This window comes from Salmo salar, chromosome ssa01 (assembly GCF_905237065.1).
Source record: "Salmo salar chromosome ssa01, Ssal_v3.1, whole genome shotgun sequence".
NCBI lineage: Eukaryota > Metazoa > Chordata > Actinopteri > Salmoniformes > Salmonidae > Salmo > Salmo salar.
Genome location: NC_059442.1, coordinates 130,363,338 through 130,389,934, shown reverse-complemented (window position 1 = coordinate 130,389,934; position 26,597 = coordinate 130,363,338). Strand labels below are relative to the sequence as shown.

At 43.5% G+C, this 26,597-nt stretch overlaps 3 protein-coding genes across 8 annotated transcripts in view; 2 read left to right on the top strand and 1 right to left on the bottom strand.

The window, feature by feature from the left end:
* Positions 1-7,877, top strand: part of LOC106561157 (ras-specific guanine nucleotide-releasing factor 2) — a 76,774-nt gene extending 68,897 nt beyond the window's left edge. For 2 of the 4 annotated variants that reach the window (XM_045689044.1, XM_045689052.1), the window contains 8 exons: positions 177-237; positions 3,571-3,597; positions 4,213-4,316; positions 4,425-4,509; positions 4,726-5,003; positions 5,563-5,680; positions 5,793-5,861; positions 5,958-7,877. In XM_045689044.1, coding sequence (XP_045545000.1) covers positions 177-237; positions 3,571-3,597; positions 4,213-4,316; positions 4,425-4,509; positions 4,726-5,003; positions 5,563-5,680; positions 5,793-5,861; positions 5,958-6,053 — 838 coding nt within the window. In that variant the 3' untranslated portion in view covers positions 6,054-7,877. The remainder of the gene's footprint in view (positions 1-176; positions 238-3,570; positions 3,598-4,212; positions 4,317-4,424; positions 4,510-4,725; positions 5,004-5,562; positions 5,681-5,792; positions 5,862-5,957) is intronic. The other 2 variants (XM_045689056.1, XM_045689050.1) reach the window with 1 other exon arrangement.
* A 322-nt stretch (positions 7,878-8,199) lies between these two features.
* ckmt2 (creatine kinase, mitochondrial 2 (sarcomeric)) lies at positions 8,200-14,701 on the top strand. Of its 3 annotated transcripts, none has more exons than XM_014124374.2 (10): positions 8,200-8,402; positions 10,749-10,929; positions 11,552-11,750; positions 11,831-11,926; positions 12,014-12,235; positions 12,764-12,849; positions 13,381-13,504; positions 13,607-13,741; positions 13,858-13,983; positions 14,113-14,701. In XM_014124374.2, exons 2-10 carry the CDS (start codon positions 10,781-10,783, stop codon positions 14,227-14,229), a joined length of 1,254 nt encoding a protein of 417 aa, XP_013979849.1. In that variant the 5' UTR covers positions 8,200-8,402; positions 10,749-10,780; the 3' UTR covers positions 14,230-14,701. The 3 variants fall into 3 exon arrangements, with proteins under 3 accessions (XP_013979849.1, XP_045573279.1, NP_001133059.1); NM_001139587.1 differs by lacking the exon at positions 12,764-12,849 and adding an exon at positions 13,164-13,249 and having other exon boundaries at positions 8,365-8,402; positions 14,113-14,694; XM_045717323.1 differs by having other exon boundaries at positions 11,831-12,235.
* A 2,790-nt stretch (positions 14,702-17,491) lies between these two features.
* LOC106562742 (ubiquitin-conjugating enzyme E2 L3) lies at positions 17,492-22,968 on the bottom strand. Its single transcript, XM_014127747.2, has 4 exons — positions 22,689-22,968; positions 19,052-19,147; positions 18,695-18,881; positions 17,492-18,388 (listed from the first exon to the last, which is right to left on the bottom strand). Exons 1-4 carry the CDS (start codon positions 22,803-22,805, stop codon positions 18,234-18,236), a joined length of 555 nt encoding a protein of 184 aa, XP_013983222.1. The 5' UTR covers positions 22,806-22,968; the 3' UTR covers positions 17,492-18,233.
* Positions 22,969-26,597: the final 3,629 nt, after the last annotated feature.

Below are 26,597 nucleotides of genomic sequence, written 5' to 3'. Positions count from 1 at the left end.
CTCACACACACACACTCACAGACACACACACGGTGAGTTAGTGAGTGTGTGTGGTGTGGTGTGTGTACCTTAGTATACCGTGTGAGAGTGTAGAGTGTGTGTGAGAGTGCGTGTGAGAGTGGGTGCGTGTTTGTGTCATTACGTTTGTTATTAATGAGACTCTGCTTGTCCCTCAGTGCCCTTTCTCAAGATGAACAAGATGATGCTCAACTCAAGATAGAAGACATCCTACAGACGGTATGTATAGTTCAATCACACACACAACCACTGCCTAGAATAGACGCTAAGCCATTTCATTTGCAGGATATCAAATATAATATAATCAAATTGTATTAGTCACGTGCACCGAATATAACAGCCTTATAGTGAAATGCTTACTGACGAGCCCCTAACCAACAATGCAGTTTAAAAAAAATACGGATAAGAATAAGAAATAAAAGGAACAAGTCATTAAAGAGCAGCAGTAGAATAACAATAGCAAGGCTATATACAGGGGGGTACTGGTATAGAGTTAATGTGCGGGGGAACCGGTTAGTTGAGGTAATGTGTACATGTAGGTAGAGTTATTAAAGTGACGTGCATAGATGATAACAACAGTAGCAGCGGTGTAAAAAAAGGGGGGGGGGGAATGCAAATACTCTGGGTAGCCATTTGAATAGATGTTCAGGAGTCTTATGGCTTGGGGGTAGAAGCTGTTTAGAAGCCTCTTGGACCTAGACTTAGCGCTCCGGTACCACTTGCCATGTGGTAGCAGAGAGAACAGTCTATGACTAGGGTGGCTGGAGTCTTTGACAATTTTTAGGGCTTTCCTATGACACCGCCTGGTATAGAGGTCCTGGATGGTAGGAAGCTTGGCCCCAGTGATGTACTGGGCCGTTCGCACTACCCTCTGTAGTGCCTTGCGGTCAGAGGCCGAGCAGTTGCTATACCAGGCAGTGATGCTACCATTCAGGATGTTCTCGATGGTGCAGCTGTAGAACCTTTTGAGGATCTGAAGACCCATGCCAAATCTTTTCAGTCTCCTGAGGGGGAATAGGTTTTGTCGTGCCCTCTTCACAACTGTCTTGGTGTGGTTGGACCGTGTTAGTTTGTTGGTGATGTGGACACCAAGGAACTTGCTCTCAACCTACTCCACTGCAGCCACATCGATGACAATGGGGGGCGAGCTCAATCCTCTTTTCCCTGTAGTCCACAATCTTCTCCTTTGTCTTGATCACGTTGAGGGAGAGGTTGTTGTCCTGGCACCACATGGCCAGGTCTCTGACCTCCTCCCTATAGGCTGTCTCGTTGTTGTCGTTGTTGGCCGTGCAGTCATGAGTGAACAGGGAGTACAGGAGCGGACTGAACACGCACCCCTGAGGGGCCCCTGTGTTGAGGATCAGCATGGCGGATGTGTTGTTACCTACCCTTACCACCTGGGGGCGGCCATTCAGGAAGTCCAGGATCCAGTTGCAGAGGGAGGTGTTTAGCCCCAGGATCCTTAGCTTATTGATGAGCTTTGAGCGTACTATGGTGTTGAACGCTGAGCTGTAGTCAATGAATAGCATTCTCACATAGGTGTTCCATTTGTCCAGGTGGGAAAGGCCCGTGTAGAGTGCAATAGAGATTGCATCATCTGTGGATCTTTTGGGGCGGTATGCAAATTGGAGTGGGTCTAGGGTTTCTGGGATAATGGTGTTGATGTGAGCCATGACCAGACTTTCAAAGCACTTCATGGCTACAGGCATGAGTGCTATAGGTCGGTTGTTGTTTAGGCAGGTTACCTTAGTGTTCTTGTGCACAGGCACTATGGTGGTCTGCTTAAAACATGTTGGTATTACAGACTCAGACAGGGAGAGGTTGAAAATGTCAGTGAAGACACTTGCCAGTTGGTCAGCGCATGCTCGCCGTACATGTCCTGGTAATCCGTATGGCCCTGCGGCCTTGTTAATGTTAACATGTTTTAAGGTCGTACTCACATCGGCTGAGGAGAGCATGATCACACAGTCTTGCAGAACAGCTGGTGCTCTCATGCATGTTTCAGTGTTACTTGCATCGAAGGGAGCATAGAAGAAGTTTAGCTCATCTGGTAGGCTCGTGTCACTGGGCAGCTCTCGGCTGTGCTTCCCTTTGTAGTCTGTAATGGTTTGCAAGCCCTGTCACATCCAATGAGTGTCAGAGCTGGTGTAGTACGATTCGATCTTAGTCCTGTATTGACTCTTTGCCTGTTTGAAGGTTTGTCGGAGGGCATAGCAGGATTTCATATAAGCTTCCGCTCCTTGAAAGCGGCAGTTCTAGCCTTTAGCTCAGTGCGGATGTTGCCTGTAAATCCATGGCTTCTGGTTGGGTCATGTACATATGGTCACTGTGGGGACGACGTCATCGATGCACTTATTGATGAAGCCAATGACTGATGTGGTGTACTCCTCAATGCCATCGGAGGAATCCCGGAACATATTCCAGTCTGTGCTAGCAAAACAGTCCTGTAGCTTAGCATCTGCTTCATCTGACCACTTTTTTATTGATCTAGTCACTGGCGCTTCCTGCTTGAATTTTTGTTTGTAAGCAGGAATCAGGAGGATAGAATTATGGTCAGATTTGCCAAAAGGAGGGCGAGGGAGAGCTTTGTATGCGTCTCTGTGTGTGGAGTAAAGGTGGTCCAGAGTTGTTTTTCCTTTGGTTGCACATTTAACATGCTGATAGAAATTTGGTAAAACATATTTAAGTTTCCCTGCATTAAAGTCCCTGGCTACTAAGAGCGCCGCCTTTGGGTGAGCGTTTTCTTGTTTGCTTATGCCGGAATACAGCTCATTCAATGCTGTCTTGGTGCCAGCATCGGTCTGTGGTGGTATGTAAACAGCTAAGAAAAATACAGATGAAAACTCTCTAGGTAGGTAGTGTGGTCTACAGTTTATCATGAGATACGCTTCCTCAGGAGAGTAATAGCTCGAGACTTCCTTAGATATCGTGCACCAGCTGTTATTTACAAAAATACATAGTCAGCCGCCCCTTGTCTTACCAGAAGCTGCTGTTCTATCCTGCCGGTGCATCATATAACCAGCCAGCTGTATGTTGATAGTGTCGTCGTTCAGCCACGTCTCCGTGAAGCATAAGATATTACAGTTTTGAATGTCCCGATGGTAGTTTAATCATCCGCGTAGGTCGTCTATTTTATTGTCCAAAGATTGCACGTTAGCTAGCAGAATGGAAGGGAGTGGGGGTTTGTTCGATCGCCTACAAATTCTCAGAAGGCAGCCCGCCCTCCAGCACCTTTTTCTCTGCCTCCTCTTCACGTAAATCATGGGGATCTGGGCCTGTTCCCGAGAAAGCAGTATATCGTTCGCATCGGCCTAGTCAGACTCGTTAAAGGGAAAAAAAGGATTCTGCCAGTCCGTGGTGAGTAATCGCAGTACTGAAAAAATAAACAACACAAATAAGCTAACAAAAAAACACAATCGGTTGGGGCACGTAAAACGTCTGCCTTCTTCTCCGGCGCCATCTTATAACAATATACTGGTAGAAAGTGTGTTCAGTCATTATTTAGTCAGTAAATGAATGTTGATGTAATTTGGAATGCTGACTTTGGAACAGAGAAGTCCATTGCTCCACTTCATCCTGGTAAGACGTTGTCCCGATACGTTGTCTCGATATAGACTATTTGAAGTCTTCCCCATAAATAATTACAACCTAGAGTATTAGTTATATTAGTGTGTATTGTGGTGGAGCATCCCCCGAAGACCCAACCAATACTTTATGTCAAATACTTTAGAATCCATTTAGAAGTATTTGAGGTGCGCTTGATTTAGATTGGAGATTTCACTTTTGGGAAAATGCCATTGCTTCTATTTTACAGGGGAAATAAATCAAGCTTAGCTCAAGTATTGTAAAGTATTTGACATGCACTATGTATGTGACCCTGGTTTAGTCCCCTGTAGAGCCACATTAGTCCACCGTGTCCTTTTATTTAGCGGCTACCTGCGGTTAGAGTGTTGGGCCGGTAACCGAGAGGTTGCTAGTTTGACCACCTGAGCCGACAAGGTGAAAAGTCTGTCGAGGCACTTGACCCTAATTCCTCCAGGGTCGCCTTGAGTAACGGCTGAACCCTGGCCGTGATCTCACTTTCAGGGGGATATGCAAAAAACACACTTATATAAGTTCCCCTTATTTGTGTATATTAGCTGTCAACCCGTTTGTAGTGTAGACATGGAACACTGTTTAATATTGGTTTACCAGGCGGAGTGTCCCAAAGCAGAGTGTTTTGAGTCTCTGTCTGCGATGGAGCTGGCTGAACAGATCACCCTGCTCGACCACATTGTGTTCAGGAGCATCCCTTACGAGTGAGTGTATGTTCTACATCAGAGAATAGTGTGAGTGTATATTCTACATCAAAGAATAGTGTTGTTGTGTTGTTGTTGCATAATTGTGGTGTGTTCCTTGTCCACCAGAGAGTTTCTGGGCCAGGGCTGGATGAAGCTGGACAAGTCAGAGAGAACTCCATACATCATGAAGACCAGTCAGCACTTTAACGATGTAAGATTTAAAACAGATCTAGACTCTATAGCTCTATACCAGCCAGCGCTTCAGATCTATACTCATATCTCAACATATTTCTCTGTCCCTCTTTTCTGCATCACCCCCTTCTTTCCCACTCCCCTTATTTCTCTTATCTCTTCTCTCCCTCCTCTCCCTTCCCCCTCTCCCTCCTCTCCCTTCCCCTTCTCTGTTTTTCTTGTTTTCCTGCTCTAGATGAGTAACCTGGTAGCGTCTCAGATCATTGCCCATACAGACGTGGGCTCCAGGGCTAACTCCATAGAGAAGTGGTTGGCGGTTGCTGATATCTGTCGCTGCCTTAACAACTATAACGGAGTTCTAGAGATCACCTCAGCTCTCAACCGTAGCGCCATCTACAGGCTGAAGAAGACATGGGCCAAAGTCTGCAAACAGACCAAGTCACTGATGGACAGGCTGCAGAAGACAGTGTCATCAGAGGGCCGGTTCAAGAACCTGAGAGAAACCCTGAAAAAGTAAGAAAGAGGGGAAGTAAAGGGAGAATGTGTGTGTCTGGGTTTTAGTCACGGATTATCACCACAACGTGTACCTGGGCGAACAGTGATATCTCACCAAGGAGCTATAGGACGTCAGGTAGCCTAGCGGTTAGAGCGTTTGGGCCAGTTCGATCACCCGTGCCGACAAGGTGAAAAATCTATCGATGTACCCTTGAGCAAGGCACAATACAATAGAGGCAGGATATTTGTCCACATGATTAAGCGTGTATTTAAAAAAAAAAAATTATGTGATGCTATAGATGTTTTGTATCATTTCAGCCAGTAGTTTTGAAAGTAGCGCTCACGAGCCAAAATGGGCCCCAGGAAATGGTGCACAATCGTGTACTGTACATAGTCATCCATTGCGTATGATGTTCCGTCCTGCATTTTATTTTTATTTTTAATCCTGCATTTAGTATGATATGTTACGAATTTGTAAGGGCTTAAGATCCCGTTCAATCTCTTTAAGGACTTGTGAAAAGTTAGGAAAAACTTGAATACTATGTGAACATTGATTGATGGATCGGTCCGTGTGCAGCTGCAACCCTCCCTGTGTGCCCTACCTGGGGATGTACCTGACTGACCTGGCCTTCATCGAAGAGGGAACGCCCAACTTCACCGAGGAGGGACTCGTCAACTTCTCCAAGATGAGGATGGTAAACACACAAAAGCACGCACGCACACATAGCCAGTCAATCAGTCAGCCTGTATCTCTCTCTCTCTCTGCCTGTCTCATGTCTCTCCTCCCCGTTCTCCTGTCTGTTCCAGATTTCTCACATCATCAGAGAGATCCGTCAGTTCCAGGGTGCGCCCTACAGGATAGAGCACCAAGCCAAGGTAACACCCGCCACACAGTCAATCAATGTTTCTAGCTACAACCTTGTTAGAACTAACTGCCTCGCCGTGCTTGCTCTCCGTCTCGCTCTCTCCCAGGTAACTCAGTTCCTGCTGGATAAGACTCTGGTGATGGACGAGGACACGCTGTATGAGCTGTCCCTGAAGATTGAACCCCGCATCCCTCCTGGCTAAACACACAGAAACAACACACAGTTGGTCTCAGTCCAGCTGCATCAGACACTTAGTAGTTAATGTTCTTATTGTTATCTGCTTGGTAACAATGGAACCAGTGGACGGGAGAGCCCCGAGAATCCCCCGGTTAAGGGTTCCTGTTACTTTATCAGCATTGCCAATGATTACGCTTAAGAACTCCGGTGAAGATGTGCCTTGCTTGTAAATATGTACATATCAAGATTTAGTAATAAACTGTAAAGTGTGTTTATAACATGTTATAATGATTTCCTGATGATCTTGCATGCATTTCCATGTATACATTTACATTGCTCTGAAAAAGGCTCAAGTAGAACCCAGCTAGAGTCATGTATGGCTGTGACTGATTATGAGAGAGACAATAGTTTGCCAGACTAATAGCAACTGTGGGCAGACTAGTAGGGAGGAACAGTGGCGGTCACTATATTGCCCTCTACTGGTGAACTGGTGAAAGTCAGCCTCATATCAAATAGTGATAACATTCCCCAAAGGTTTTTGCACTTCCTTGAAGACATCTTCATGGGTCCACCCGAACCCAAATACCCGAGACCCGACCAGGTTCAAAATTCAATATTTTCCTTCGGGTCCGGGTCGTGTCCAGTCTGATTGTCTTCGGATCTCCGGTCTATGTAACTACAGCTGATAGACTAGAGTGGATCCTAATGGACCCGACCACGGCTCTGCATAGCCTATAGCATATTTATTATACGCTAATAAGGTACATTTATTGACTTATGGAAGGCCTAGACAACATATAAAAACCTATTTGTTAACCAGAAGACCAACTTGGATGATAAAAAATATTTGTTTGTCACTCGGGGTCCAATCGAGTCTATCTGTGTCTGTTGAACAATTACCTGATTGGTTTCCGGCCTTGTTCCTGTTGACACACACTGATGATGTAAGCATGGTCTTTACATCCTGTCATTTAGCATGTTTTATTTATTTACTTATTTATTAAGCATTTTAAACATTGTTTTACTTCTGTCTATTGTTGTATTCACACTGGGCACAGACATCAATTCAACATCTATTCCACATTGATTCAACCAGTGTGTGCCCCGTGGGTTCTCTGTAGAAAGGTTTTAAACTGTTATTTGTTACAAGAAACATTTTAAGAAGATATAAACGCATATGAGGAGCCACGTTTCTCAATCGTGTAATTTTGCACAATCTAATATACTGTAGCTAATTCTCCCCAGAGCCAGACAGTGTATAGAGAATATACATGTACGGCTTTACCTTTGCCAGTCCTGACCCAAATTGCAGTTTCAGAAACGTTGTTCAATTAAGTGTAACATGACTGTTTTGCGAATTAAGACATTCAAGTAAAGGGACTTGACCCAAACGGTCGTTAAAGTTTAATTACAACTTTTGTCTGAATATTTCTCAATGTTGTAGCTTATCTCTGGATGTGTTTATTTATTAGTATTTGTTTGATTTTTATCCGATTACTTGTTAAACAGTATTATTGGAAATCTTGCGCTATTGATTTGTAAAGTATGTCAATAGATTTGTAACTTCTTGGAGCTTTTGGATCATTTAAGCGGTAGAGCATGTTTCTCTTTCCTTACAGTGTTGTTCTTCAGATAACTGCTTTTTCCAGACTGCTTCCGTTTTCTACAGTCCTGAATGGCAGGAATCTTTCCCACATCCTGATAGTATCTACGGTCCTGCTTTTATACCTGATCATGTACTTTGTTCTGAAACCTGCTGTTTTACCGCTGTATTTTTCCATGCACTTCCTTAGAGAATGTACAGATTTACACTCCTGGCTTGAAAATAAAATAAAAGTTGTTAATGTCACTTCTATAGTAAGTTGATATACATCTCAACAGTCAAGAGCTGGGGGGGGAGATGGATAGAGAGGGGGAGAGAAAGAGAGAGAAGGTGAGGGGGGAGAGAGAGAGATAGAAAGAGAGAGAGGGGGGAGAGAGAGAGAGAGGGGGAGAGGGGAGAGAGAAAGAGAGGGGGGAGAGAGAGAGAGAAAGAGAGGGGGGAGAGAGAGACGGATAGAGAGAGAAAGAGAGAGGGGGGGGGGGAGACTATCTATGTTTGGAGAGGGGAGGGGTCTTTGCATGTAGTACAGATCAAGGTCAATACGGGCAGCAGAGCCAGGACCATCCAAGGTGTTGCACCAGAAATACATTTGATTGGTCAGAAGCACAGCTTCTTATATACCCATTGGCCCACAGCGTAAATTCAGACATTTTAATTGGCCTAAAGCACAGGTCCTAATCACGTGTTAGTGGGTAGAGTGTGGGATCAGAAAGAGAAATAGACTCCTGAAAGAGCAATCTTTAGCAGGGAGGGATATCAGCAGTGAAACAGGTACTGTACCCTCTATCTTTCTTTCTGTGTTCCCTCTCTCTGTAGCTCTACTATATCTCTCATTCAGACTAACAGACTGTTTTAAATGTATACATTTTAAAGTTGTAAATGCAGCCAGGTAGTTGTTAACATCTCCCTTCCACCTACAGACTATTAGTTAAAGTTTCCTCATGCGTATCTTTATGAGATTTGGCTGATAGTTGTCACTATAATTGCTATATTGACATGACATTGATGGACAGAGCAGGAGCCTTTTGGTGTGGTAACGTAGACTGGTCTACATGGTCTAGTCTGAGGTTCTGAAGGACAGCAGAGCGTCAGTTCCTTAAGCACATTATTAGCTGTCGTAACTGTCATGAGCTGCTTCAAGACTTTCGAGAGCTTTACAAAGAAGTAGCATTATGTCTGTTAACTCCATCACCATGTGTTTAGCACTCCTCTCCGTATGGCGAGTAGCATGAAATTGCTCCCCGACACTGATCTAAGGTCAGTTTTTACATTTTTCTCCCTGATGGTGAACTGATCCTAGATCTGTGGTTTCAGAGCTGGTTCTAGTGTAATCCTGGCTTTAAGGCTTTTATTACCACTGTGACTCTGAGGCATTTAAACCACCATACAGGCCTGTCATACCAGCTGCTCGCCATTTATGACATAACCTTATCACTGATTCACTGGCGTTTCCGATCAGAGCTTCAGCCCCCTTTCGCTTCCTCCATCTCTGTGTCCATTGCTTTTTCCATTGCTCTTTCTCTATCTCTCTATGTCTCTCCTTCTGTGTGTGTGTGTGTGTGTGTGTGTGTGTGTGTGTGTGTGTGTGTGTGTGTGTGTGTGTGTGTGTGTGTGTGTGTGTGTGTGTGCGTGCGTGCGTGCGTGCGTGCGTGCGTGCGTGCGTGCCTGTCTCTCTCTCTCTCCTCTCCTATCCACTCCCCGTGTCCTTGTCTTGGCCTGTGTCCTGTAATGAGAGGCTGTGACCGGTTCGGAATGTCAGAGCAGGACAGAACACGTGGCCTGTGGTGTTTTGATTCCTGAAAGAGCAGTCATGGCATTAGACCCGTTTGGCACTGTTTCTCTCCTCTAGATTTCTATAAATAAACATGTCTTTCAGCGCTGACTGCTTCCTCTCAGACGGCCTCATCCTCTCAAACCCCTCAGCCACCTACTTTGTTCTGGTCTGCTGTACTTCACTCGGGGGGAAAACACAGCCACAACTCTAAGGTCAATAGTGTTGAATTGACCCAGAGACCCTGTGTTCAGCCACTGAGATGCACGTTGGGCTTCATTGATATGGACCGTAGAGTGGAGCGGGTGCATTGTCAGCTTCGCAGCTAACTGACGATCTGGCGATCAAAGCGAATTGTATTCTTCCTCCAAGTCGTTACTGTATTCTTAATGAAGAACAATCACATGGAACTTTGTCAACTGACAACGGCAGATAATGATGTAATAGGTGTGTAGAGTGATTCATGAAACAGTGACTAGACCTCGACAGATCTATATAGACCTCTCTTTTATAAGACAGCTTTCCCTCTCTCTGTATCTATGTATCTCTGTCTCTCTCTCTGTCTCTTTCCCTCTCTCTCTGTCTCTCTATTTCTCCCTCTTTCTCTCCTCTGTGCAGAAGTGAAGGACAAGTCGGTGAGAACGACCTTTCACCTTTAGATTTTAGTCACAGGACATACGGAAAGGAATACCTTGCTCAGGGGCTAAACTAAAGTTAGTTTTATCTTGGTGACCTACAATCGGTGTATAGAGGCAACTTCCTACCTACACCCCCTTGATGGTGGTGGCCATTTTGCGTCAGCCATTTTGGGATCGTTAAGAGGCCGTCCTGTGAGGCCAGATCAGGAGACCGAGTTTAATCAGCCATCTGCTGAGACTCCCCTCTCATACTGTAAGCTTGTTATCAACGACCTGCATGAACTTTATCAGATGTAGAAACATTTTTAAAAAGTACTTAATATGATATGATTGAATACAGTACGATCAACAAACCAGAAGCACACTGTAACTCAACTGAGGACATGGAGTATGCTTGACCTGCAGCATCCACAGTCTGTACTTGATGGACAAAATGTAGTGGTCCAAAGGGTTAAGAGCGTGACTGTCTGACTCTGCATCGTGAAGCTGGCTAAAACAGAAAAAGACTGTGAGACAGGCCGAAAGGTTAAAGGAAGGAAGTGTACTGTTTTGAAGAAGCTAACCACAGTTATACATACACAACAAGAAACGAATGCATAAATAAACACATATTTAAGAATTTTGAAGAAATACAGGCTTTGAAATGTGTAACTTATATCTTGTGTCTCTCTCTCTTCTTCCCGCTTCCTCTCTCTCTCCCACCCCAAGTTGACCTGATTCTGACCTTTGAACTGTCCAAGATGGCGTTCTCCTTCACTAGAATGATGTCCTGCCGTAACACGGCCACGCTGTTGGCCAGCCTGGGAGCAGGCACCATGGCAACCTGCTACCTGATGACTGACAGCAACATCCTGTCCGCTGAGGAGAGGAGGAAGCTCTACCCACCCAGGTAGGACTACAAAACAACATGGCCTCTAATGGACTGTGGACTACAAATAGCTTGGCCATATACAGATGACCTACAGAGGTTGGAGAAATAATTTGGAGTACAGGAGTTGGGCCTGGGATAGCTGCACCTGTTGAATGGGAAAAAACCTGAATCACTGTGCAGTCAGTCTGAAATGTAAGTCAAAGGTGGAGGGGTGGGACAGGGAACGAAACCTAAGACGTTTCGCAGGCACAAGTTTAGTAGATACCTCCTCTGCCCTTTCTTACATTCACATATAGAAGACACGTACACACACGCACGCACACACACACGCACGCACGCACGCACGCACACACACACACACACGGAGACCAGATCAGGAACTAATACCTTGAGCCACAGATTAGACATATCACCAACACTCTAAAATAACTTCCTCTATTTGTCTCAATCAATCAATCAATATGTACCTGTAAAAAATGTTTTTTATCCACATCACATCTAAAACAGCAGTGTATAAGCTGTCCTCTTGGCCAGGACTGTGTCCATAATCACACTATTTGAAATGTCCTTCATAACGCACACCTTTTGATCTTTTCATCTCTATGGTTCGAATGAAAACTACTTCTCCCATCATCCCCAGCGCTGACTTCCCTGACCTGAGGAGGCACAACAACTGCATGGCGCACGCCCTGACCCCTGCTATCTACGGCAAGCTGAGAGACCAGGTGACCCCTAACAACTGGACCCTGGACCAGTGCATCCAGACCGGAGTGGACAACCCGGGCCACCCCTTCATCAAGACTGTCGGCATGGTGGCTGGGGACGAGGAGAGCTACACGGTACGTGGTGGAGGTTGCCTGTGTGCATCTTTCGATCTATCTGACGGAGATCTGTTAACTGTCCATCCCGTCCTCTCCAGGTGTTCGCCGACCTCTTTGACCCCGTCATTAAAGACCGACACAACGGCTACGACCCCAAGACGATGAAACACCCCACTGATCTGGACGCGTCCAAAGTAACTCTCTCTCACACCCCCATACACACAGTATATAGTTCATTATCCTCAGATGTATGTACAATTACTGTCTCGTTCCCTCCTCAGATCACTAACGGAGTTTTCGATGAGAAATACGTTCTGTCGTCTCGCGTGCGCACAGGCCGTAGTATCCGCGGTCTGAGCCTGCCCCCGTGCTGCTCCCGCTCGGAGCGCCGCGAGGTGGAGCGTGTGACCGTGCAGGCCCTGGCCGGCCTGAAGGGGGACCTGGCCGGGCACTACTACAGCCTGGGAGACATGACGGAGAAGGAGCAGCAGCAGCTTATTGATGTGAGACACAAAGGACTGCTATCGATCTCTGTATCCCCCCTCTCCTTTCCCATTTGTCTGTCTCTAAAACGTACATGTCTACATGCTTTCTTTGTAATCTGACTGCATACAGGATTCCTCTTATCCATGATATTGCCTATTTTGTATTACCATGTTAATGACGGGGACTGTTGTGAAGACTGAAACGGTGCCACTGGAACCTGAACTGTAGTGACAGCATTGTCACATCAGTTTTATTTGGCCCGACTCTTCTGAAGACATGGTTCTCGATGGCTCTAATTTATCTTCATTCCCCATTGGTAGGCCATCCAATTATTTCAGGGACGTTGTGCAGAGTTTTAGTTACCAAGTTAATCCACTCAGTCTAGACACGTTGGGGTGACATCATGTTGCTTTTAAATCCTAACGGCTACGATAAGGATTGGAAATAGAGGCAATCCTTTTGGGATTTGGGAGAGACTAGACTAGTGTTGACCTTCAACCCTCAGTCTCATTGACCTTCGCCCTCTCACCCTTACGTTGCCTCAGGAGCACTTCCTGTTCGACAAGCCCATCTCTCCTCTGCTGACATCTGCCTTCATGGCCCGTGACTGGCCTGATGCCAGGGGCATCTGGTAAGACCAGAGCCGTAGAGAGCCGGACCCTGTCCCTGTAGATTTAAAAGCCTGTAAGAATATCTTGTATTATAATAGCTGTAGAGATAGTACTATCTGTGAATAGGGGAATATGGTGAGACTAAAGGAGTAGAAAGCAAAACCATGTTCCCACAGCATTAGAGGTCTTTGGGCAAGGTGTCTTCCTCTCAACTCCTCTTCCTCCTCCCCAAAGTAGAATTACCTCTATGTAGTTGTAACCCTGACTTCCCTTTCCTTGACCACTACCTTCTCCTCCTCTACCTCCTCCCTCCTCTCCCTCCTCTTCCCCGTAGGACCACTTCCTGTTTGACAAGCCTGTCTCCCCCTTGTTGACGTGTGCCTTCATGGCCCGTGATTGGCCCGACGGCAGGGGCCTCTGGTAGGGTCTACAAGGCTCTTACTAGCAGAAGCCTCTAACCAGCATGTGTTTTTCTGTGATCATAGACGTTGACATAATCAGTGCAATCAACAAAGGTTTCTGGATTCTTAGGAATGTGTTCTTTCTTCCAGGCACAACAATGAGAAGACCTTCCTGATCTGGGTCAATGAGGAGGACCACACTAGGGTCATCTCCATGGAGAAGGGAGGGAACATGAAGAGAGTGTTCGAGAGGTTCTGCAGAGGACTCCAACAGGTACTTTACATGTTACATCTTAGTGGTTTGGTGATTTTTTGCCGTGAATGTGAACACACAGTATACAGTATATAATAGCTCACGTGTCCTTCCGTCCTCTAGGTGGAGAAGCTGATCCAGGAGAGAGGCTGGGAGTTCATGTGGAACGAGCACCTGGGTTACATCCTCACCTGCCCCTCCAACCTGGGCACTGGACTCAGGGCTGGAGTACACGTCAGACTGGCCAAACTCAGCAAGGTAACACACAATCTCTCTCTCTCTCTTCCCTAATGTTTTTACTTGAAGTGTCCCTGTGCATTGACCCCTCCTTCCCAAGACAGAGCATTGATTAAAGTTCTGTACTTGCCCTGCAGGACCCCCGCTTCGGTAAGATCCTGGACAACATGCGTCTGCAGAAGAGAGGGACAGGCGGAGTCGACACGGCCACAACTGGAGACACCTTCGACATCTCCAACAACGACCGTCTGGGAAAATCTGAGGTAAAACTACAACCGCTATTCTGAGACTGAATGACCGAATGAAACCATAAACTCTATCTGGGCCAGAGATTAAAATCACCTCACCTCGACTGCTAATAACTGTGTATCCGGGTGTGTGTGTGTGTATAGGTGGAGTTGGTCCAGTTGCTGGTTGATGGAGTCAACTATCTGATCGACTGTGAGAAGAGGCTGGAAAGGGGCCAGGACATCAAGGTCCCCGCCCCCATCGCCCAGTTCAGGAAGTAAAACGCCTGAGCCCCACCTCTGAGAGGAAGTGACCTGCTCTGCGGTTAGGGAGAGCAAGAAGTGAGGCGCCAGCGGCAAGGAGCTAGGCCTGATCCATCCACTCGTGACCAAACTGAGCGGTTTGGAGTAAAGTAGCAGTAGTATGTCTTTCTGACAAGGTTAACATCTGTCGTTCTGCCCCTGAACAAGGTTAACATCTGTCGTTCTGCCCCTGAACAAGGCAGTTAGCCCACTGTTCCCCGGTAGGCCGTCATTGTAAATAAGAATTTAATCTTAACTGACTTGCCTAGTTAAATAAAGGTTACATTTCCACTAGTCCAGGTACAGGTGTTGGTGTATTCCCCTTATGGTTAAGGCTGGGGTTGGGGGTATCATAATCTGATCCTAGATCTGTGATTAGGAGCAACTTCTACCAGAAGCGAAAATCTTACCTGTAACACTAACCTCAATAAAAATCAACCTTGATAAAGCATCTGATTTCTGATCAACAAAACCACTCATTCTCGGACTGTGCTCGCTTTCCAAGGCAATATTACAGCTCGTGTCTTTCTCCTCCTACTAACTTCACTACCTCACTAAGACTTTAAATACCTTAGCAATTAACAACTGACTTGGACTTTCCATAACATTCCCATAAATATCATTGGACTTTTCATGTGTAATGACTATGTAATAGATGATTCACTTCCTGTGAAGTTGACTGTATATCGCTGTGTTATAGATGGAAGTCTGGCGTTAGGTGGAAGTCGCTCTGGCTAAGTGCTAAAAGTACTAAATGTAAAATATTTACAGTTCTAGTCGCGCCAGCGCATCTGTCTCCCAGCAGCTGATCTGCCATAATAGGTTTACTGCAGTAACAGTGTTTAACACTGAGTTAAGCACTTTTAGAGGTCAGTGAGAGGAACAGAGAGAGAAAAGCATGGCAGAAGCCCAATTCCATCAACGGAAAACTACCAGCAGAATTCACACAGATGTCTCTTATTTAACCTTTCTTCACCCAGGTTATTCTCAACGAGATAAAATACAAATCCCAAGGTTGTCGTGGATTTGGAAGTAAGCACCGAGGAGCTCTGACTCCCAGACAAGAATGGAAGCATCCTGTGCCGAAACGTCTGTCTGTCTTAAAGGGTTGATTCTGTTCGTCTGTGTAGTCCCTGGGAGGGTAATTGGGCTTCTTGGAGCAGCTTAGTGACGTGGAGCTAATCGCTGCCTGCTGTACTTACACACTAAAGAGGGTTAGTCTGAGCAGGGCCAGGGGACCAAAGAAACAGAAGGCATTAAGTGTACATATTTATTGCATGTGGGAAAAGACCAGAGCATGACTGAGAGGGCAGGGACCAGTGGGTTTGTGTGTGTGTGTGTGTGTGTGTGTGTGTGTAGGTGTGAGAGGGTCTGTGTCAGAGAGGAAACTGAATCTGGTCCGTGTATTTTTAGCAGGGGTCTACGTGCTGACCACTAGACTTCTGTGTAATGCCAAAAAGGAGACACTAGAAGTTTGAGAGGAGGGCTGTAGGTCCGTCTCACGGGAGATGTGGTATAATTCAGACAAGCAACAGGACAGCAACAGTTTAGGCTACATGCAACGTCAAGTCTTCCTCTCTAGGCCTGCCGACCCCACTATGCTTTGCTCATATTCAGTACAGCTATGACGTCGTAGCCTGGGATCTAGATTACCCAATGAAAATAAATATCAGAACAGCCACTAAGCTCTACTAAGACTTGAATTTCCATTTGGACAATTCACAAAACCCGCCCAATGGTCAAGCTATGTAAGATTACATCAGTATAACAGTGTGGTGCTGCCTGTAATAAATTTATTTTCCAGAACCAGGTCCTCAGTCACAGGTCATTGTTAGCAGCAGGAGCGAGCAGTTACCTCACCGACACTCCAACTCCTATTGGCCTATTAGAGAGGTGTTGGGGACCATGGGAAACTGAGTCCGTACTGCAGAGACAATCCAATACAACAAGAGTTCATACATGTTTGAGGTAATCGGTCGAAGCAAGGCCCTGTGCAGAATCACTGATCTACAAATCATTTTACATCTCAACTATCAGCTCACTATGTGATCAAGATTAGTGCACAGTGTTTTGCTCAGACCGATCTCTTTGGACACACTGATTATTTATAATTTAATGGTAGACTTCACGGTTTATATATGGGTAGAGACCATATACCGTCTATGGTAGACTGTCCACAGGCCACGGCGTAAGACCAGAGACCTACGGATATGGAGTCCATTTCTATTGTAGAGAAATATTGCCCTCTAGTGGTGAAAAGTAACTGACATACACTGGTCTCAATACAGTAATGTATGCACTTCATTGGCACCGAGCCCTAACCAATACATTATTGGTCTTAACCAATAATGTAAATAAAGCAGTGATGTATATAAACCCTGGATTGCTGATGCTATGTATTGGCCACTGACAGGCTTTGAAGCCACCAGTCAGACATATTGCCTCACCCCAGAAGGAGCAGATCTCCATAAGAATGAAAGGAATTCTACAGTATTTCAATTAAATGTTAAGGACAAAATTACACGTATTTAAGTATCTTTTTGTTTGTTTTGTAGTGGGGAGTGTAACATTAGTAATATCCAAAAATGATACTTTAAGGAAAAACATTTCATACATATGTTTAGCTCACACAATTTTAAAGTGTGCATTAAGGTGGCTGTAGTAGAATAAATGTGGCAAAAATAAATGTAGACATGAATAAATGCATTTCTAGAGCTTCCAAAATATTTCCCCCAATGGTGGGTCCAATGTAATTTATTCCCTCATGGCAGCTACTGTTCTACTGGTGCTGGTCTGCTGGTTGTTGCAGATGCATGTCTAAATGACTAAACTTCTGCCATCATCATTCACAAATCCCTTTTTATGCCAAATAACTACTCATTATGTGATTAAGATTGGTGAATTTGTGGGGTGCCTTGCTAGGGCTGATCTCCTCGATGCACAGAAAGATTTTTAGAGGGGGAACCGCTATCCTCCCAGTTATAGTGCAAGACTGATGAGCAGTTTCAATGGGAACAGGATGTCATAAACGTTATTTCTTGACCTAAATCTCCTAACCTGCTACAAAAAAAGTAACTTCCGGTCATAGCTGTACTCCCTCTAGTCAGAACCTTGACGAGGCCAGTGGACAATGGCATGAAGAGCGGTACTTCCTGTCACATGGTCAAACCGTCTGCTAAATATACAACATATGAACAAAACATTTCATGATAATCTCTCAAAGATACAAAAGCAAGTTCAGTCAAACTTTTTTTCCCTTTTATAACATCTGGAAGATTGAATTGGTGACAAACTGAAGTTTTATGGTAAACTTAAAAGCTAGTTCCACAGAGTAAAGTGCAACATAGGCAAAAAAAAGAAGAAGAAACATAAAATAAACATTTCTCCACACACCTGAACCTCGATGCTTTAAGTGTTTGTTTTTTTATCATTTTGTTGCTTTTGGGGTGGATTTTTTTTCTGTTACATATTTTAGTGAGGGGAAGGAGTGAGATGAAATGGGTTCACAATCAGACCACAAGTTGAGCATTTACCAAATAGTTTTCAAAACACTTGATCATCTTTATACAGAGGTCTGCACCAGCACTTCTGTGTACAAATCATGAACAAATTGAGCATAACATTTCCATCTAGATCTTTCTTTCCGTTGTATTTTTTTTGTTCCCTCTAACAAGTTGCTCTCTTGGGCCCAATTCCGGCATTTTTATAATTTAAGAAATCAGTAGAAAGTTAGTAACAGCCACAAGCTGATACCCAGAGGTGACCAACCTGCCTGATTCACGACACAGTCCTGTTGCCAGGGAGAAGTGGAGCTGAGATATATCGCCCCAGGAGGAGGGGGGCTAGAAGGATGTGTGTACGTGTGTGGGGGCATTTTCAGGAGATTGGGTAAGAGCAGAGAGGGGTGTGGGGGGGGGGAGAGTAGATAGAGGAGGCCAGGGGGGAGGGGGGGAATAGGAAGAGGGAGTCACACGTTTGCGTTCTCAGTCCACAGGTCGTTTTTCTCCATGTTTCTTTGTAAACTCTTCTGCGTTCTTAAAGAATTTTTTACGGTCCTTAGAGTATTCCTCTGCTAGGTCTGCCCTGAGAGGATGCTCTGGCTGGGGGTCGTTGACCAGCGCAATCAGGGACTGGATCACTGCAGGGAGACAAGCAGAACAAAAGAGGAGACTAAGAATGATGTAAAAATGGAGGATGACGTCATGTAGTCCAGATGAAACAGATGAGAAAGACATTGAAATCGATAACCACGTAGAGGTTTCAGGATTGGAAACCTCTCCAGCCAAATAGACAGGAGCCTCCGAGGGATAGGAGACTGGAGGGTTTGGGTTCAGGCGACATTTCAATGGGAAATTACAAAGAACTGCAATAATAACTACTACTTAAAAAGATATGAGTAGAAACCACTGTCTATTGTCTTTGAGTGTGCGTCTTTCCGCCGTACCTTGGTCAGTTTTAGTGGCTGGTTTCCAGTTCTCTGCGCTGATCACAGGCAGACACACCTGTCCCTTCTCGTCGATGTTGGGGTGGTAGATCTTGGTCTTGAACGTGATCTTGGGGGGCTTGAAGGGGTACTCTGCTGGGAAGATGATCTCGATTCTGAAAGCACCTTTATCGTATGGAGGGTTGTCCTTTTAGAGGGGAGAGACAATGACGTTTGGTTAAAAGGTGAGCTGATGTCCTACTGAACATGCCACAGCAACAAAGGAATTGCAATATCGCGGAGAGTGCCTTGGTCCTCCTTGTTATTCTGGTCATGTTCATGTCTGTCCGGAGACAAGAGTAGTTAATAGTGACTTACTGGAACAATGAGGCCTTGCCAAGTCAAAATATTTGATTCATCCACTTGAATGTTACGAAAATTTTTCATTCCAGACTTGCGGATTTCATCAAGTTCCTGAAAAAGAGGGAGAATACATCATGAGCAAGTTCTCCTGTACAGTTTCTTAATCATAACCATTACAGGAAGCAGAAAGGTTTTTATCAAACAAGAGATAAAGAACAGGTAAAACATGTTTCTGTGTTGGCTGAGTCCTAGTAACCACTAAACAACCTATAGGTCAAAAACAACTGAATGACTACAGACACACGGGGTGACATACGAAACTATAAACACACGGGGTGACATACAGAACTATAAACACACGGGGTGACATACAGAACTATAAACACACGGGGTGACATACGAAACTATAAACACACGGGGTGACATACAGAACTATAAACACACGGGGTGACATACGAAACTATAAACACACGGGGTGACATACAGAACTATAAACACACGGGGTGACATACAGAACTATAAACACACGGGGTGACATACAGAACTATAAACACACTGGGTGACATACAGAACTATAAACACACGGGGTGACATACAGAACTATAAACACACGGGGTGACATACGAAACTATAAACACACGGGGTGACATACAGAACTATAAACACACGGGGTGACATACAGAACTATAAACACACGGGGTGACATACAGAACTATAAACACACGGGGTGACATACGAAACTATAAACACACGGGGTGACATACAGAACTATAAACACACGGGGTGACATACAGAACTATAAACACACGGGGTGACATACAGAACTATAAACACACGGGGTGACATACAGAACTATAAACACACTGGGTGACATACAGAACTATAAACACACGGGGTGACATACAGAACTATAAACACACGGGGTGACATACGAAACTATAAACACACGGGGTGACATACAGAACTATAAACACACGGGGTGACATACAGAACTATAAACACACGGGGTGACATACAGAACTATAAACACACGGGGTGACATACAGAACTATAAACACACGGGGTGACATAAAGAACTATAAACACACGGGGTGACATAAAGAACTATAAACACACGGGGTGACATACGAAACTATAAACACACGGGGTGACATACGAAACTATAAACACACGGGGTGACATAAAGAACTATAAACACACGGGGTGACATAAAGAACTATAAACACACGGGGTGACATAAAGAACTATAAACACACGGGGCGACATACAGAACTATAAACACACGGGGCGACATACAGAACTATAAACACACGGGGTGACATAAAGAACTATAAACACACGGGGTGACATAAAGAACTATAAACACACGGGGTGACATAAAGAACTATAAACACACGGTGTGACATAAAGAACTATAAACACACGGGGTGACATAAAGAACTATAAACACACGGGGTGACATACGAAACTATAAACACACGGGGCGACATACGAAACTATAAACACACGGGGCGACATAAAGAACTATAAACACACGGGGTGCCATACAGAACTATAAACACACGGGGTGACATACGAAACTATAAACACACGGGGTGACATACAGAACTATAAACACACGGGGTGACATACGAAACTATAAACACACGGGGCGACATAAAGAACTATAAACACACGGGGTGACATACGAAACTATAAACACACGGGGCGACATACGAAACTATAAACACACGGGGCGACATAAAGAACTATAAACACACGGGGCGACATAAAGAACTATAAACACACGGGGTGACATACGAAACTATAAACACACGGGGCGACATACGAAACTATAAACACACGGGGCGACATAAAGAACTATAAACACACGGGGCGACATAAAGAACTATAAACACACGGGGTGACATACGAAACTATAAACACACGGGGCGACATAAAGAACTATAAACACACGGGGTGACATACGAAACTATAAACACACGGGGCGACATACGAAACTATAAACACACGGGGCGACATAAAGAACTATAAACACACGGGGTGACATAAAGAACTATAAACACACGGGGCGACATAAAGAACTATAAACACACGGGGCGACATAAAGAACTATAAACACACGGGGCGACATACAGAACTAGACTCACACAGGGTGGCAGGTAGCCTAGCGGTTAGAGCATTGGCCAGTAACCGAAAGGTCGCTGGTTTGAATACCCGAGCCGACAAGGCACTTAACCCTAATTTGCCCTAAATGTCACAGTGAAAAAAAAAAAAGGCATACAAATAAAAGACTGGATGACAAAGTACTAGGGATTAACCTATATGTTAATATATCAACTGTCAGTCTCATCCCTGGAACCAAGCAGCCACACCCCTTCTCAACCAGGAAGTACTCCAATGCATTATCACACTGATCTCACTACAGAACACTGCCACACCAGAGGCCTGACTCATAAATCACACCTTTCACTGGAAATCATGAGATTGGGGGTATTGTTATAGTTTGAAGGACCTTACACACACCCATACACATAAGAATAAAACATGGGCACAGCTTCCTGATTTCATTCATTATCAAATCTGAGCGCGAATGTAGCCTTATTCTATGTTGCTCTGGATAAGACCACTGCTACAGGATTACAACGCAAACGACTGTCAAACTAAGATGTGTGGAGTTCAAAACATTGTGTTTATTCTTGTTGACTTGATGGGTGATGGGGACTGTTTACTAGGAGTAATTATCCTAGGCTGGGTCAAATAGTGGCTGACAAATGCAAGGGAAAAGATAAATGCCAATTACGATAAGGCCGGGTTGTTGACACCCAGTGTTGAGAACATGATTGTTTAAACCCGGTGTTACCTCAAATATTGAGATCGAATGAATGAAATTAAACTAAGTTAACTAGCTAGCTTATCGTTACTTGGCAGCCGCATGCTCAATTTCACTTTCGATTCACTCGACTATTCAAAACAATTCAAAGCTAAGAAACCAAATCACAGGAAATGGATTTGGCTGTTTACCGGTAGCTACCTCATAACGTTAGCAAGATTGTATATACATCGGGTTAACGTTAGCTGGTCAGCTTCCTCGCCTCGGTTTCACATTGAGAAAATAAACTTGCTAGGTAACACTAACCCGAATTGCTAACTAGCTAGCTATCTCAATGAACCACACTGCTAACGACCTATGTAACTGTTGTGCGTAGATAGCTAGCACAATTAACTCCCTGCTAAGTTAGTATTAAGCTAGCTACAGTACGTAGCTAGCTAAAGTTTTTCTGAGCAGAAGATCAAAAATGTTGAAGCGCAATTATCACCCAACTGATGACACAATACTGAATTGAATCTTAATTTATGGTGAACAATGGTTAACCTTGTCAATCAATTTAGATTAACAAAACGTTTAATTCGAATCTAGCCTATTAATATGCCGGTGCTAACATGACCAAAAAACAACTGCTAGCTGGTTAGCTTAGCATACTAACGTCATTTTCCGCCTACCGAGTTTCATGAGGTTTCTGACAGTGTGGGGCTAAATAAAACAAATTTAACGACACATTTAATTTTATCTGAGATTTGGGAGTCGGAATGTTTTACTTTATTTAATCTAACAAGAGAAAATCCTAATTGGATTGATCAGGAAATGTACCTTGTGCAGCCTCCTGCTCGCCGCCATCGTGGAATTACTGTCTGTACCCAGAATACACAGCGATATCCAAATGTTGGCTCTTACTGTCTCCTCTGTACAGTGTGTACGCACGCACATTTTCCGAGTGAAAAACAACACTGTACTTGAAGTGTACGGCTACTTTGATTTTAGTATATTTATCCGGAAGTCATTTTGTCAAATGAGAGTATTCGTCCATTTATTTAGGCTATTTTGGGAGAATCCTAAACATGGGCCACTATTTCTCACTTGATTGAAATAGTAAAAGGGTATTAATCTGAGGCAATATAACATCTGAAACATACTGATAGCAGGTTGATGTTGAAATAAAAAGATAAGATCATGTTACAAGATATGCAACAATGGTTTCAATACCATGCCCCCTGGTGAGCCTAATCAATAAAACATTCTGAAGCTACAAGAATACCAGTGTGCTGGAGTTTATTTTTCAAATAATTTGTTTATGCACCAGGAACACTATAAGGTGTACAAATAATCAAACTTTTGCTTTATAGCTATTGAATAGCCTACTCCCATGATATGGTATACTGTAGGTTCAATACCTAAAAAAAAGTTGCATGGCACGATTTAAACTGAAGTGGATGTTATGAAAGTGTATACTGTGTCCTCTAGAGGGAATACTAGTCCATTTAGAATCCCTTGCAGCCTCTAGAGAGCACACACACACACTGTTAAAAATATATAATAACATTCTCTACCCTCCATTCCCAGCTGAATAACAGAAGAGTCTCAGTAATGTACATGTAATCAGTTAAATCTAATCTGATTACAACTTTTGTTTACTGTAATGAGTTATGTTACCAGCAAAACTATTGTATCAGATTACAGACACTTTTGAAAAACTAGATGACTACTTCTTGGATTACTTTTAAATTCAGAAAGGATTTTTTGCAGAAGAAAATACATTATGACACCTTTACGTTTTATTAATGACATTCAATTCAGCATTGGAAAAAGGTGCAAGCTTAAGTTAGCTCCATCTGCTGAAAGTAATCAGATTGTTACTGAGTTTGGTTAATCCAAAAGTTACGTTACTGATTACAATTTTAGACAGGTAACTAGTAACTAACAGACACACAGGAAGTTTTTCTTGGTAAACCCTTCTCATGTTACGGATTACATTTAGAAAGTAACACACACAGTGCGTGACAGTAGTTAAAGATTAAGTGGCACGTCTCTTCTCTTCACCTTGTCTTCCTGTGACCCACTCTTCATCGGGATAGATGGAGAGAGGTGTCCATTAGTTACAATGAGTAATCTAATTTATCTTTCTGCTCCTTGTCACTTGTATAAGCATATAGTTGAACTCATAAGCAGAATGCATTTCATATTTATTAACAATGGCTTTTAACCCACAACTTCTCCATGATTTATTAACCCTGTCAATTTCTTGTCAAAATGTTTCTTTAAAATTGATATTTTATATTTAATAGGAGGTCCACTAATTTGGGTGCTCTTTTTATCTCACACTAAATGTCATATTGGCAATCAAATATTGGCAACATAATCATTATTGGCATAGTCATAATCAATAAGCAGTGTCAAGGATGAAATAATACTGAGCCTTCATGTCAGCAAGCTGTATGACATGAAAGAATTTAAGTCCTTTCTCTGACAGAGACATTATGTAACCCAGTGGTTCCCAACTATTTTTGGTTAATGTAGCACCAAGTACATTTTGCTCTGCCCAGATCACCCTTGAAGTTCCCCCTCATGAGCAATTTAAAAGTAAACCTATGGTCTCATGAGTCTTGTCAAGTACCCCCTAATACCTGTGGTTGGGAAACACTGACGTAACCTATAATCAGCCTGCACCACACCCTGTTATCACCAGTGCTTTTTCCTCATCAAGGAGCTGTGCTTGACTTGGACTGAAATAGGTGTCGGTACTCATTTTGGGTACCGGTACTGTTTACATTTAGGTGCAGGAGCTCCACAATACTTTTGAGCTAATTTTCTATAAGAGGAACAGGAGCTCAAGCAGTAGAACATTTGAGGTGGCAAGACTCAGCTCCGGTGAGCTCCTGCCCAAGTCAAGCACCCTCAAGGAGTCTGTTTCAAGGATACCTTGCACAAGCAAAGGATATTTGAGTTCATACAATGCAAGGGGGCAGTGGCCCATACATACAGTGTGGCAGAGGCTGTTATCTTTGTGGATTCTGGTCAATTTATCCAGCTTGTATCCTGGTTGTTCAGGTTAAACTGACACACAAAACTTTTTCCCCTGGGCACTTCTGCTCATCAGCTGCTGGTCTAGCAGGGCCAAGGAGAGGCTTTTCTCCTCTCTCCCCTTTCAGTTTGCTTTTATTTACATTTGGGTCAAGAGGTTAGCGTTTCCATTACCATTCACCTGGCCGCATGAAATTAGCCTGGCAGCACAATCACAGATTTATTTTTGTCAAAATAAGAGTCCCCATGCAAATAAATGCTAATCTTTGTGAATGTCGTTTTTTTTGCACTCTAGTGCAGTACAACTGTTTTTCACAGCATGTCAACAACCTTTAAAAAAAAAGTATGGATAATTTGCCATACTTTTATATTTATAACAGCATTTCTTCAGAAAGTTTACACCAATACTGGTATGTTGAAAGCTAGCGTGTAGGCTACATGTATATGTAAAGAAATGCACTTAATAAAATACAAATATATTTAGACAATTCTCTATGTCCAGTATGAAGGAAGTTAGAGGTAGTTTTGCGAGCCAATGCTAACTAACATTAAGGCAATGACTGGAGGTCGGTGGGTATCTGCTAGTCCCATAGCATGTTAAAAATAAAAATAAAAAAAAGTCCCATAGCATGTTAGCAGATACCCATTGACTTCCAGTCATTGCGCTAACGCTAGTTAGCATCTTTTTTCAAACTGTACGCAGATATAAAAATGGTATCCACAAGTTCATCTGACTCTGGGGGAGTAAAGAATCCCTTTAAACATTGTCAGATACTGGGTTAGCCAAAGTAAACTAATTATCTACTTAGTCGTTTCATTTCCACTTGCCATCAAAACAATTTCAACAGCAGAATTATATCAGAAAAATACTTATCTTACTCCAGAAATATATAATATTACAAAAGCAGAAGGTAATTATAGTGCAACTTAACTCTGATCGCGTCTGGCTAAGAACTCACAAAAAAAAAAATATCCTCAGGAGTGAAGAGGAGCGCTTCACTTCAAGAGCGGTGGTGGAGATACTGGGTTTGAGAGCCAATGGACCTAGTACTCCCAACCCCACTTTTATATCGGCACGTTTTTTTCACTATAAGCCCAATATTGTCAACATACTAGCCTGAACATTTTTCAATAGTGGTCTTAAAATTCCTTCGTGCAGTTCTAATAAGCACAATAAAAATCGAAATTGATTCAAATGTATTGTAAAACTGGTTGTTTGGATCCGGGATGCTGATTGGACAACATATTTTTAGCCTGCTGCTAATGTAAAAAGAGCTTTATAAATACATTTGATTGATTGATTGATTGATTGATTGATTGATTGATTGATTGATTGATTTAATGGACAAGCAGCGTTCCAAGCCGTGCTGTATTGGCCGTCACAGGCACACCTATGCCTGCTAACAGTGCCATCTTAAAATAATCACTTTAATTTGGAATAAACGCCGAAAACAAGGTCTGAGGTTAACACAGGCTTAGGAGATTTTATACGTTTTGTTCTATGAGATAATAGCAGTCAGTTAACATAACCTTTATTAGTTATAAAGCCTTTATTTGATTTGTGTTTTTTATTATTACATACATTCTTCAAAATTAACAAAGTGCCGTTGGTTGTTGAATATGATCTCATAGAACAAAACGTACAAGATCTCCTAAGCCTGTTTACCACAGACCATATTTTCAGCGTTTATCCATAAACCC

Bases quoted from the DNA above. Each gene is read 5' to 3' on its own strand.
- ckmt2 (XM_045717323.1), top strand. From the start codon at position 10,781: ATGGCGTTCTCCTTCACTAGAATGATGTCCTGCCGTAACACGGCCACG. The intron at 13,505-13,606 runs GTACTTTACATG...TCCGTCCTCTAG, and splicing joins TCTGCAGAGGACTCCAACAG to GTGGAGAAGCTGATCCAGGA. The intron at 13,984-14,112 runs GTAAAACTACAA...GTGTGTGTATAG, and splicing joins ACCGTCTGGGAAAATCTGAG to GTGGAGTTGGTCCAGTTGCT.
- LOC106562742 (XM_014127747.2), bottom strand. From the start codon at position 22,805: ATGTGCGTGCGTACACACTGTACAGAGGAGACAGTAAGAGCCAACATT. The intron at 19,148-22,688 runs GTACATTTCCTG...CCTCTTTTTCAG, and splicing joins CGAGCAGGAGGCTGCACAAG to GAACTTGATGAAATCCGCAA. The intron at 18,882-19,051 runs GTAAGTCACTAT...CCCCTCTAAAAG, and splicing joins GGCAAGGCCTCATTGTTCCA to GACAACCCTCCATACGATAA.